The sequence below is a fragment of the Fukomys damarensis genome, unplaced genomic scaffold (genome assembly GCF_012274545.1).
Source record: "Fukomys damarensis isolate Sample0158 unplaced genomic scaffold, DMR_v1.0_HiC HiC_scaffold_21, whole genome shotgun sequence".
NCBI lineage: Eukaryota > Metazoa > Chordata > Mammalia > Rodentia > Bathyergidae > Fukomys > Fukomys damarensis.
The window spans coordinates 12,329,099-12,342,955 of NW_022900933.1; the positions used below are offsets into that span (position 1 = coordinate 12,329,099).

Sequence of the window (13,857 nt, forward strand, 5' to 3'; positions counted from 1 at the left end):
GAAAATGTCATTTTTAAAAAAAATTTTTTAAATAATTTGTTGACCCAGGGGCGTACCTTGGTGGTAAAGTGTTTGCTTAATATGTGTAACACCCTGAATTTGATCTCCATAAACCAATCAATCAGTCATCATATAGTACCGCAAGAGCTATTATAAGAAACAGTAAGTAGTTTCCTTCTTTACCCTCCCTGTTCCTAATTCCTCTTGCTTCGCAGAGGCAACCGTTTAAATTTCTTTCTAGTAATTACAAGTATTTTTCTTTTCTTTCCTTTTCCTTTTAAGCCTGTTTCTTTTCCAACTTTTAAAAATTAATTTTATTTTAGATATACATAATGATAACATTCACCTTCTGGAATTTGTACCTGTAATGATATATCTTGATTCTTTTTTCCCATTTCCCTCCCTTCCCTTCAACCCCTCTTTCCTTCCTTATTTACAATAGCTTTGTTTCCTTTTTTTTTTTTTTGGTACTGGGGATCGAACTCAGGTCCTTGTGCTTGCAAGACAGGCGGCAGAACCACTGAGCTAAATCCCCGGTCTGTTTCCATTTTTTCTTCTATTCTCCCTTTTCCTTTTCCCTGCCTTCATTCCTTTCTCCCCCCACCCCACTAGTTTCCTATCCCATTTGAACATTTTCTTCTTATTTCACAATATCTGTTATACATTTTGGTCAATATTTGCAGTTTTGTTTTCTCATACCAGAGAAACTATGCAATATTTGAATATGTGTGTCTGACTTATTTCATTTAAGAATATGGCCTCAAGGTGCATCCATTTACCTAGAAATGTCTCAAGTTTGTCCTTCTTTATTTCACTATATTAAAAGAAACCCACATCTTTACTCATCAGTTGATGGGCATTTGGGCTATTTCAAAGATTTAGCTATTACAAACTGTGCTGCTATAAACGTGGGTGTGCAACATGGATATTGGTGTTCAACTGTGGTATGATGCTTTTAGTTCTTGGGGGAAGATGCCAAAAAGGGGGAGAGCTGAGTCAAATGGAACCTCTAGCTTTAGTTTTGTTTGTTTGTTTGTTTGTTTAATACCAGGGGTAGAGCTCAGGACCTTGCACTTTTGAGGCAGGTAGCGATGCCACTGAGCTAAATCCTGGCCCCTAGTTTTAGTTTTTGGAGAAACCTCCACACTGAATTCCACAGTAGATGCACCACTGCACTCCTGCCAATAATGAAGAAGGGATCCTTTCTCCCCACAGCCCCACCAGCATTTGTTACTGGTTGATTTTTTGGTAATAGCCATTCCCTCTGGAGTGAGATGGAATCTCCACTTTGTTTTAATTTGCATCTCTCAAATGACCAGTGATGTTGAATGTTTTTTCATATATTTATTTGCCATTTCTACTTTTTCATCTGACAAGTATCATCCACTTCAGATGCCCATTTTTGGATTGGGTCTTTATATTTGGGGTGTCTCATTTTTTTTTAGTTCTTTATATATTCCAGATATTAATCCTTTGAGGAACAGCTGGCAATTTTTTTTTTTTTGTAGTCTGTGGGTTGTCTTTTCACTCTGTTGGTGTTTTCTTTTGCTGTGTGAAAGCTTTTTAATAACATGAGATCCTAGTTGTTGATTCTTGTGGTATTTCCTGAGCTATCAGGGTTTTGTTCATAAAGTCTTCGCCTGTACCTATGTCTTCAAGAGTTCTACCTATTCTATTTTCCAGTAGATTTAGTGTTTCTGTTTTACTATTTAGATCTTTTATCCATTTTGATTTTAGTTTAGTGCATGGCGAGAGATATGGTTCTAGTTTTAGTCTTTGGCATGTGGAGAGCCAATTTTCCAGCACTATTTATTAAAGAGGCTACCTTTCTTCCAGTGAAGGTGTTTGGCCCTTTTGTCAAAGATAAGGTGACTGAGTGTGGAGTTGTTTCTGCATCTTCTAGTCTGTTCCATTAATCTTCGAGTCTGGTTTTTGTTTGTTTTTGTTTTGTTTTGCCAGTACCATGCTGTTTTTAATCACAGTAATTTTGTTGAATAATTTCAAGTCAGGGATTGTGATGCCCTCCTTGCCCTTGTTGCCCAGAATTGCTTTTTGCTGTTCTAGGTCTCTTCTGGTTCCAAATGAATTTTAGGATTGTTTTCTCTCATTCTGTGAGGTATGCTATTGGTATTTTGATTGAGATTGCATTAAATCTGTATAATGATTTTGGGACTATAGCCATTTTCACTGTATTGATTCTTCCTATGCAAGAGCAAGGGATATCTTTCCATTTTTTGATATCCTCTCTGATCTCTTTTCAGAGTACCGTAGTTTTCCATGTAGAGGTCTTTTACTTCCTTTTTAGACTGATTCATAAGTAATTCATTTTGAGGGTATGCAATTATAAAAGGTGTGGTTTCCCTAATTTCTCTCTCATGAGTTTGTTATTTTTGTACAGGAATGCAATTGGTTTTTGATTGTCGACTTTGTAACCAAATACACTATTGAACTTGGTTGGTTATTAAATTTAGAAGTCTTTTGGTGGTATTTTGGGGGTCTTCTGTGTAGAGTATTGTTTCATCCATAAATAATGGTAATTTAACTTCTTCCTTTCCTTTCCTTATTCCTTTTATTTCTCTCTTGTCTAATTGCTCTGGCTGATGTCTCCAGAACTATATTGTTTGAGTTTTTGTTTGTTTGTTTGTTTTTTTGAGACAGGGTCTCACTATGTAGTTGAGACTGCCCTGGAACTCACTATGTAACCCAGGCTGGTCTCGAACTCACAGCGATCCTCCTGCCTCAGCCCCCTGAGTGCTGGGATTACAGGCGTGCACCGCCACACCCAGCTCCAGAACTATATTGAATAAGAATGATAACAGTGGACATCCTTGTCTCGTTCCTGATTTTACAGTGAAAGCTTTCAGTTTTTGTCCATTTAGTATGATGTTGGCTGCTGGTTTGTCATAGATGGCTTTTATGAGATTGAGATAAAGACCGTTGATTCCAATTTGCTGTAGGGTTTTTTTGTTTTGTTTCGTTTTGTTTAATCACGGATGGGTATTGGACTTTGTCAGATCTTTTTCTGCATCTATTTAGATGAATGTATGGGTTTTGTCCTTGATTCTCTTAATGTGGTGTGTTACATTTATTGACTTGTATACGGTGAACCATCCCTGAATTTCTGGGATAAATCCTACTTGGTCATAGTATATAACCTTCTTGATGATTTGCTGCATTCTGTTTGCTTGTATTTTATTGAGGAATTTTGCATCTATATTCATTAGGAGATCGGCTTGTAGTTTTCTTTTTTGGTTGGCTCCGTCTCTGGATTTGGTATCAGGCTTGCTTCCAGGAATGACTTTGGGAATATTGCTTTCCTTTCAGTTTCATTAAAGAGTTTGAGTAGTAGCAGCATTAGATCTTCTCTAAATTTCTTGTAGAATTAAATAGGGAACCCATCAGGACCTTGGGTTTTCTTTGTTGTAGCTTTTTTTTTTTTTATACCAGGGATCAAACTCAGAACCTTGTGCTTATGAAGCAGGTGGCAGCACCACTGCACTAAATCCCGAGCCTCAGAGCCTCTTTGGTTTAACCACGATATGATTTAAACTTTTATCTGTTTGGGGGTAGGGAGAGGTAGTTGGCCAGTCTGTGGTTAGACTGGGCGATTTGGATTTGTAAGTGTTCTTTCTGGAGACTTCCCCTTACCATCTTGCTTTCACCTTGCCCACAGCCTGCTCACAGATGCTGACTGCCTCCGTTTTTTTATGCTTTCCTGGCCTTTGTGGCTCACACCAAATTGTTTTTGTTTTTTTTGGCCTACTACCTTCTATAGGTCTAGGTTTTAGCCTTCTCTCATTTGCCAGGTCAGTTACTGCTTATTCATCCTTCCCAAATGTCATTAAAACAAAGATTTAGCAACAGCGTCTTAAGGTTAACATTATATGAGAGAATTCTAGAAATCAAATTATTTCAGTTTGTTTTCTATAACGATTTCTGATTTCTAAAGATTCTACGTTAATTCTTTGTGCCTTGTTTCCTTTCTTTTAAAAACATCTTTGATATATAATTTATGTATAATAATAATCACTCATTTAAAGTGCATCCTTACCATTAGAATTATGTATCTGGCTTGGTGATTGAAGGCAAATTAAAGCAATTTTAAAGTCTCTTACATCCTTTGTTGAGAAAAGCTATTAATTTTAGTTTTGAGTACTGTTTTTTTGTTTGTTTGTTGGTTTTGACAGAGTCTCACTATGTAGTTCAGGCCAGCCTTGAACTCACTATGTAGCCCAGGCTGGACTTGAACTCACAGTAATCGTCCTGCCTCAATCTCCTGAGTGCTGGAATTACAGGCATTTACCACCATTCCCAGCTTGACTACTTTTGTTTATGACCTGCTTGCATATTCTCAGTTGGTTAGGAGAGTTGACATACCATTATTAAATAAATAAGTAAATTCAGGAATGGGCCCTTTGACTTTTGACTTGAAGTCCTTGATAAAACCTGTGTTTCTCTTGTTTTTAGCACCTTATTAGCAGATATCAAAGGTTATTCTGATTGAGTCACATAGCCTCTTGATGAGTCATGATTTTAGCTCTTCTGTAGGATAACTGTCCCCAAAATGAATTGTATATGTTCATTGTTAGACTTAACTCCCTTCCTCCGAAACTTTAGAAAAATCTATCCAGTTTGGTAGCAAATAGAAACAAACTTCTAATCTATGTAGATTAAGATTTTCCAGCATAGAGCATATGATTATTTTAAACACAGAAGGAACATGAAAATTCATTATACTATTCTATTTACTTTTGTAAAGTTTGAAATTTTACATGATAAAAAGTTTTTAAGAAGTACATGGTGTCTAACTTATTACATATTTTGAAATAAGATCCTAAAAATCGTCTAACTCATTGTGATTGACTTTGAAGTTGTTTTCTGGCTCACCTTCTAGATTCCACTGATATCTGACTTTCTCTGCAGGTGACTTATGCTGCCAGAGATGCCCAGATTTCAGTGGCTCTCTTCCTCCATCTTCTTGGATACCCTTTCTCTAGGAATTCTGTTGAAGCAAGCAGTGTCCACACTGGCTGGAGAAAAGTCTGGGAGAAATGCCAGGATGTTGTAGACATCCCATTCCGAAGCAAAGGGATTGGCAGATTGATAGAAGAAGTCAATGGGGAGCCAACGGAATCTCAGCAGAAGCCAAGAAATAAGAAGTCTAGGAGCAGTGGAACTCCACCAGGCAACCACCAAGGGAGAGACCCCAGGAAAAATAAAAGGAAGCCTCTGGGGGTGGGCTATTCTGCCAGGTAACTGAGTTGTTCCCTGGCTGGAGGAGTTAGGGACACTACAAAGGGTGTGATGCTTTCCTGTGGGTCTGGCCAGTGGCTTGGCAGGAAGCGGAGGCTCTCCTTCTTTTCCTCTTCTTTTGTTTTTCTGCTTGTTAACAATTGGAGTGGCAATAAGGCAAGTCTAGTCTAGTTTTGTCACTGAGCTCACAGTAACCTTTGTTCTATAATTTCTTCTATAAATGGGGGTATAATTATTATTCTCTTTTGTTTAGGATGGTTGTGAAAATGAGTAGCATGCAGTGTCTTATGCTTTTCAGGACAAATGCATCATGAAGTTTCTTGCTCATTTGGTATTTGATGGTTAGAATGACAGCTCTAAGCCATTACTTTCTAGGCAATGAGCAGTTTCCTGTATAATTGTACCTCTGTTGTAGGATGATGTGACTAATAAATACTTTGGAGCAGAAGTTTGGTCTCTGCAAAAAAATACTTTTCATAGTTGGGTGGTTAAATTGAAGAAACTATTGCATGTGAGCAAGAAATAAGTCCACATGGCCCTCAAGTTATCTTGAACTTTTAAAAGTTTGATTTACTTTGCTTAATCCAGTCATTTGGTAGTTTTTCTTGTTCTGTTCCTGTTTGCTCTCACAGTAGAACTTTCTCATGTCCCAGTACCTAGTTTAAAAACAAGAGACATCAACAGATTCATTTGTAGTTCTTGATAAACACGGCTTCTTGTTCTGTTCGTTTACATACTGGGTGTGTCTACCCCTGATGTTGAGTGCAGTTTGAGTCTTTAGGAAGAAAGCATGGAAATGTAGCAGGTTCCTGACCAACAGTTAGCTTTCAGCGTGAGATCTCTCTCTTTTCCCTGCAGAAAATCTCCTCTTTATGATAACTGCTTTCTCCATGCCCCTGATGGACAACCTCTCTGCACCTGTGATCGAAGGAAAGCTCAGTGGTACCTGGACAAAGGCATTGGAGGTGTGAGATTCTGCTGTCATGGTTTAGCATAATTCGGTGCATATGGGTTTTGGTGGGAGTGGGAGTGGGAGAAGGACGGACAGAGGAAGTAGGGAGACCCTGAGACTCATGGGACTGGCTGGCTGTACCCCAGAAATAGTGTTCTCTGCCAACAGGGAGGAGCACTCGAGAATGTGCCTTCCTCAGTAAAAGGGAAGGGGCAATCCAACACTGACACTGCTTCTTTTCTCTTCAGAGCTGGTGAGTGAAGACCCTTTTGTGGTGAAGCTACAGTTTGAACCTGCGGGGAGACCTGAGTCCCCAGGAGACTACTACCTGATGGTTAAGGAGAACGTGTGTGCAGTGTGCGGCAGGACAGACTCCTACATTCGGTGAGTGTGGTGTTTACCATGCAAAGCCCTCAGGGTCTGCCCACTCTGGCTGAGAGGCTCAGCTCTGGGCCCATTTCCCCCAGAGCTTCGACACTGCCTGGCCTTCTCCTGTGGCCCTTATCCCCACTGAGCCAGTTCTTGTTCTCTGGAATGCAACACTATTCTCAGTAATAGTCTGGCATGGAGAAAGTGGCTCCCTTCTGCTCGCGAAGGACTGAAGGCCACTTTCTCCAGAAGCTGTGTCCTCAAAACCCTCCTTTGAAGCTCCAAAGCTCTCCAAGCCTCATCACGGAGCTTTCCTGTTCTTTCATGTTCGAGTTGCTGCACAGTGAAGCGAGGCTGCCCACTGGCCCTGAGAACCTACGCTCAGGCACCCTCCCTGGCCTCTGTGCAGTAATTCCCTCTCCTCCTTTCTCCCCTTGCAAAATGAAACAAACAGTTGTCTCTGCGAGTTTTATCTGAGAGCTTATTTCTCCTTTTAAAATAATGATGGACCTAGGTGAACCAGGGAAATAATGTCAGAGTAAGGGATTACTCAGATGAAAGATGGGCTTATTCAGGTCGTCAGGCTTGAAAGAGTTGTTTTCCAGATGGCAGAGCTCTTTCTGAGACTTCTCCATCTGAGAGTGTGGCCGTCTCGAAGGTGGTTATTAACCTCTCCCTGCTCTGGCCCTCCACTGAAACAGGTGGTGTATCTTCAAGGGATTGAGAACTCTGAAGCACACAGGTAGGTACGGAGGAAGGCAAGGCATCAGTAGGGCTGAGAGTGGAGCAGGAGCAATGCCTTCATATACTCTTTGTTGGGTTGTGGTACCCAAGGCTTCGCAGTCACGTTTAAGTCTGGGCTAGACTCCCAGCAGCCCACCTCTGGCTTGGTGTGGGTTCTGTGTCCTGTGTTAATAAGTGTGCTCTCTGGGTGGGCTCATTCCAGGAAGAACGTGATTCCACACGAGTACCGGAAGCATTTCCCCATCGAAATGAAGGACCACAATTCCCATGACGTGCTGCTCCTCTGCACTTCTTGCCATGCCATCTCCAACTACTATGACAACCATCTGAAGCAGCAGCTGGCCAAGGAATTCCAGGCCCCCATTGGCTCTGAGGAGGGCTTGCGCTTGCTGGAAGATCCTGAGCGCCGGCAGGTGCGCTCTGGGGCCAGGGCACTGCTTAATGCAGAGAGCCTGCCTCCGCATCGGAAGGAGGAGCTGCTGCAAGCACTCCGAGGATTTTACAGCACAGATGCTGTCACAGATGAGATGCTTCAAGAGGCTGCCAGCCTGGAGACTAGGTACAGCATGCAGTCCTTGTCAGAACAGGGGTTGGGGGACACCCCGATGACACTACCACTCGCTACTTCATGAGAATGCTTGCCAGGGCAGGGGCAGTGCCTGTCCAAATGCTTAGCCCACTACGTGTCTAGTGGTTTGAGATACCATGGGACGGTAATAGAATGATATATCTGAGAATTTCATCTCCACAGGAGTTTGCCTTTTATAAATTGTCTGTCCTTTGACCCTTTAAGATCACATATTTAAGTCCAGTCGTTTCATGAGTAGTAGGGGAGTCAAAATGCAGAATTGCATCCTATGTGTTCTGTAGAGGTAGATCCTGAAGTCAACACATAAGATAAAACCATTGTCCAGTAATGCCCTGAAATCTCTGAAGTTGCCCTGAAGTAGTGTATGTGATTTTGTTCCCCGGCCCTCTATATAGCTTGATGAGAACTTTGACCAGAGAGTTCCATTTCTTATCTCATCTGCACTCCAGGGTATTGATCCACTGAATGGAATGTTGAGCAGAATTACTGTCTTATCAATTACTTTCTCCTTTTTTCTTTCTTTACTGCCTTCTCCTACCTTCCCTGTATGTGCATAATTGGGGCTCAGGATTTAGCTCAGTGGTTCCGCCACCTGCCTCAAAAGCGCAATGTCCCAAGTTCGATCCCTGGTACAAAAAAAGCGCATAACTGCATTAATGTGACATAACTCAGTGTTCTTAAATGAGAAGTTTATGGTCCTGAGAAATGAATGGGCACCTGGCTCAGATGATATAAGAACTTTGAGCTACTATATATACATAGTGTTGCTTCACTTTTTAGGAGTCGAGGTCCATAAAACCTGATAGTGATGCTGATTTTCTGTAGTGTTTCGTAATTGATAAAAAAAAAACTTCATAGCAACAAAAGATTTATTCAAACACAAGTGTTTATTTCATTCATGCTACTGATATATTACAGATATTGCAATTATTTACTGAACAGATACAGTATTTATAAATATAATGTGCTATATACCACTAAGCTAATAAACTTTACATAAATGGTCTTAATTCTTTCTTGTAATAACCTGATAAGATAGGATTTAGATTTTTTTTTTTTTTTTTGGTACTGGGGATCGAACTCAGGACCTTGCACTTGCCAGGCAGGTGGCAGGTGGCAGCATCACTGAGCTAAATCCCTGGCCCGGATTTAGATTTCTTATTGGTAACTGCTAATATTATATCTTGCATTAAAAAAAAAATCTTTTAAAGTTTTAAAAAAATCATAGTTGAATTTTATCCCTGTAACTGTTCTGTGCATTTATAGAATAAGTGTTGTTTTCTCAGTTTTATATTAGATATCTCAAGCTTAAAGGTAAGTCACTTGCTAAGGTCATACTACGAATCAGTGAGACTGGCTCCATCAACTAATTCCCATATGAAATTTCTGAAGCAGCCCCACCTCTTTAGCCACTTCTAGACCTTTCTGATGAAAGTTAGCATCTTGCTGAATTGGACAGACAGGTACTAAGAAGAACAGTATTTGGAGACAGGGCTTGGAGTTAAATACCCAGAGAGCAGTAACATTACTAGGCCAAAGGGGTTGTGGGAGGGAGAACTGAGAATGGATTGTGGGTGGAGGGAGAGGCTGCAGCCTGAGAGCGCTTCTTTGAGAAATGTCATCATTCTTCTCAGGAGGGAGAGCGCTGTTCTCACGGTGTCAGAGCAATTTTCAAGGCTCTCTGCCTGTTAGGAAGGAGCAAGGCTCCATCTTCTCTTCAGCAGTACCATTTGCTAGGTGGCCAGAAGAGCATTTCAGTCTGACTGAAACACTTATTGTGCATGAGCTCTGGGATTCTTCTTGTGGGAAAGAAAGCAGTAAGGAATATCGTCTTGCATTTACGTTTAGGTATCACAGTGTTATAAAAACCAGGACCATGTGAGGTGATTTATTTTTTCAGTACTGACAATTGAACTTCCGGTGGCCGAGCTACATTCTCAGCCCTATTGATTGATTGATTTTTGAGATAGGGTCTTGCTTTGTAACCCAGATGGCCTTGAACGTATGATCCTCCTGCTTCAGCCCCCTGAGTAGCTAGGATTACAGGATAATTTCACAGCCTCCGTTCAATACTGGGAAGGGTTCTAAATAATAAAAGAAGAATGAGCTGGTAATTTTAAACTACGGAGTAATTTTAAACTAAATAAAGAGCCAAAACTCTGCACCCATCATCAGCCACCCAGTAGAGCCATCTTAGTGGGACAAAATATTATACAATGGTCTTTCTCTTACGTACAGCGCAGAGCTCCCAAATGCCTTTTGTGGATTGTGAACTGTATATCCAAACTATTAAAAAGAAAGGCAGAGGCTGGCAATTTTGCTCTGTGTCTGCCTCACAAGCAGAAGGTCCCAAGTTTGATCCCTGGTACAAAACATAAACAAAAACAGGCAGAGCTGGGCACATTGTAATCCCAGGACTTGGGAAGCTGAGGTAGGAGGATCATAAGGGACTGCAAGTTAAGTCTCACTTGGACAACTTCGTGGAACCCTCTCTCAAAGAATAAAAAGAAGTGGGTGATGTAGCTCAGTGTAAAGCCACTGGGTTCAATCCCAAGTACCACAAAAACGTAATAATAATAATAATAAGAAGAAGAAGAAAAGCAGAGATGACTAAGGGTGTTTTGAAAAACATTCAAGTAACTAGCCCTTCAGGAAACTAGCCACTTGCCCATATGCCCTTGGCCTGCATCATTGAGGCTGTCTGGGAGAATATCTTGTGCTTGTTTCCCTCACATCCTTTGCACTTGGTGTCTTGGCAGGATTTCCAATGTAAGCTACGTTCCCCATGGGCTGAAGGTGGTGCAGTGTCATGCCCGAGGTGGGCTGCGGTCCCTCATGCAGCTGGAGAGCCGCTGGCGTCAGCACTTCCTGGACTCCATGCAGCCCAAGCACCTGCCCCAGCAGTGGTCAGTGGACCACAACCATCAGAAGCTGCTCCGCAAACACAGGGAGGATCTTCCCGTCAAGCTGTCGTGACCGCTGCTTTCCACCCAGGTCAGGATGGGTAGGAAGCTGTAGCCAAAAGTTGAAAGGTCACCTCTTCCTATTTTAATATATCATTGTCCCAGCCTGGGTGACCCAATTCAGTACTAATCTGTACTAGTCCCAGGGTGTTTCTGAGGGAAGCAAGACTCTTGTTTTAAATTAGGGGAGTTTATAGTTTTGAGTTTTCATTGGGCAGAGCATATTTTTTCCTCCTCTTTTGTTTTTGTGGACCACAGAGGCCTTGGCCTTTCTTTTACTCTCTCTCTCTCTTCTGCTTGTCCTTTGAAGAGAGAAAATAAAGACTGAAGTGACTTGTGAAGACTGAGAAAATGAGTGAAATCAATTTCTTCCCTGTCCACCACTTTGGTGTTTCCCTAACAGCAGAAGTCCACGGTGTCAGTTTCGTCAGGTTAGGAGAGAGAAAATGTACTTACAGAGGTTGCAGAAGGGACCAAGGGAGTCATATTCATTGTCCCAGTTCAGCCTCAGAAGTCTGATTTTCCTTGCTCTTCTGAGAGTCATCTGGTTGGGATCTACCCACCTGGGTTGCTTGGTTTATTTCACATACTTGAAAATATTCCTCTTTATACATCTGGGACCAAAGTAGCAACATCCTGCCATGTGCTTCTGCCCAACATGGGGGATCCATTCCTGAAATAAGCCTTCAGCCTGGGTTGGGGCAGAGACAAGAATATTCATCTCTCCAGGAGAGCTCTGGTAGTTTATTTAGCTTTTCCTCATTTTGTTTGTCGCCTGCTTATTTCAATACTCTGGCCCAGGGCTGTGAGGTTTTTAGCTTGATCCCTTTCTGAGGGGAAGATTATCTTTTCTTAGAACCCATGTCAGCTCCCTTCAGTGTTCTAGGTGCCAGCAGATTTGCAATACTGACCTCTTTTCATACTTAATTCACTCCCAGAACCATTTGGTCAAATTGTGGTGAGAAGAGTTCACCTCCTCTGATGCCTGGGACCCTGAGATTTACTTGTACTGTAGATGTTCAAAGGGTGAATGTTTCATCTTTCAAAATGTTAGGCTACCACTTTGAGTATAAAATCAGTTTATTAGTGATTAGTGTTTTTTCTAAACTACTAGTAAAACTTTCCTATTTTACATGATCTTTTTTTTTTTGGTTTTTTGAGACAGGGTCTCACTATGTAGTTGAGACTGACCTGGAACTCACTATGTATCCCAGGCTGGTCTCGAACTCACATCGATCCTCCTGCCTCAGCCTCCCGAGTGCTAAGATTACAGGCATGAGCCACCACACCCAGCTATTTTACATGATCTTAACATGTTTGCAAAGAATTTTATGGCCAGAACCCAATAAGAGCTCTATTTTGGAATTGTGCCCAAGCTGGTGATAGTTGATATGACATTAATAAATAAAACTACTTTTAAGCACAAGGCTCACTGAATGTAAATGTGAAACTTTTCCTAACTTTATACAACCAGTGCGTATCTTTAGGGGAAGAGATATTTTTCTGCAGGTCCCTGCATCATGACAGCACTGTGGCTCACATCTGTAGTTCATCCTGTGTCTGCTTCCTCTGCCCTTCGGCAGTTCTGGGCTCTAGGCTAGAGCTCCTTGAATACAAACAGTAAGAGCCATTTGGGAAATGTGTATATAGTGTTGTATACGACAAACACAGGGCCTGTGCCTCTTGACTGTGGAACCAGGGGTGGAAGAAAGCCCTGGAGATGGATGGGGAAGGCAGCCTGGTGCTTGGTCATGGTAATAGTCAGGCTGGCCACAAGATGGCACTGAAAGATTGGTATTTTATATATGGTTACTGACCGTACCTCATGACCTGTGTTTCAAAATTTGTGCAGCTGATTTTGAGTCATTTTGATAGCTTTATAAGAAAACCTTTTCCTTCTGAGACAAGAGTAGGACTTTCTCCTTCCCTCAGATCCTCAGACGGAGAGGCAAAAAAACCAAAGAAACAACTTAGCAAGCAGGTCCCTGACAATTCCCTGGCTGCTGTGGGCAGGGGGAAGGGATTCTTAGGGAGGCTTCCCACGAGGCCCAGTGACACACAGGCAGCAGCGAGAGGGGAAGGCCGGACTGCCTCAGCCCGGTCGGTCTCTCAAGGGGCTGTGTACACTTGGATCTCTATGTCCTGAGCCTGTCTTGAATTTCTGCAGCCTTTCCCTAAGACTACAACTGCCATTTTAAATGAAAGATTGTAGGGAAGATATTTTTTAAAATGACTATTTATTGGGGTTTTTTTCTAGTATAAAATACGTGCTCATTAGAGAAAAGCCCAAAGACTAAAAATCATCCATCTTTCCTCCATCTAGAACAGAGCTAGACTTTGAATTTCTTTTTAGTATTGAAAAATGCATAAATATGTATATTTAAACAAAAAAGTTCATATAAACATGGACAGGTTGGTATTCTTATTTCCCCCCCTCGTGTACATGGTGTCACAAGTAGCTTACTGTGTCTTTAAATCTTTGAACGTGAATTTCTAGGAGCTGTGCCTTCCTTTAGTTTATCTATTCTCACTCTGTTGAAAAATTTGTTTCAGATCCTTTGTTCTCACCGAAGCTGTGATGAACTTTCTTGTGTATATCCTTGTGACCCTCGCCTCGGTGATTTCTTTAGGGTAGAACTCTAGGAGCTGTTGTGAGGAGGGGGCCCTCGTTGTTGGACTGAGCACAAGTTGACATCACCTTTGGGAGTGTTGTCATGGGGATGGGCCTGCGATCTCTGAGGGTTCCAGTGCCCTGTCTGAGCTGCCCCGTGGGGTGCAGTGAGGGGACCATGCCGGAACAAGGCCTCTCAAGTGCCCTGTTACTGTGTTGGTGGCCTCACGCTCTTCTCTGCTTCTTTTCTGTCTCCTACCCTTTATTGCTGTGTCCCTCCCTCCCTGCAGTCACTCTTTTTGGGTTTTTTTTTTTAATGGTTTATTTTAATTTTAAAATAAAAATGTGAAAATTTTAATTAAAAATAATTTTTTTT

The 13,857-nt window shown here is 41.7% G+C and overlaps 1 protein-coding gene across 4 annotated transcripts in view; it reads left to right on the plus strand.

Moving 5' to 3' along the window:
• The window catches only part of Exd2 (exonuclease 3'-5' domain containing 2), a 79,931-nt gene extending 67,899 nt beyond the window's left edge, over positions 1-12,032 (plus strand). For all 4 annotated transcript variants that reach the window (XM_010645355.2, XM_010645358.2, XM_010645356.3 and 1 more), the window contains 5 exons: positions 4,924-5,252; positions 6,112-6,218; positions 6,454-6,589; positions 7,521-7,877; positions 10,667-12,032. In XM_010645355.2, coding sequence (XP_010643657.1) covers positions 4,924-5,252; positions 6,112-6,218; positions 6,454-6,589; positions 7,521-7,877; positions 10,667-10,883 — 1,146 coding nt within the window. In that variant the 3' untranslated portion in view covers positions 10,884-12,032. The remainder of the gene's footprint in view (positions 1-4,923; positions 5,253-6,111; positions 6,219-6,453; positions 6,590-7,520; positions 7,878-10,666) is intronic.
• Positions 12,033-13,857: the final 1,825 nt, after the last annotated feature.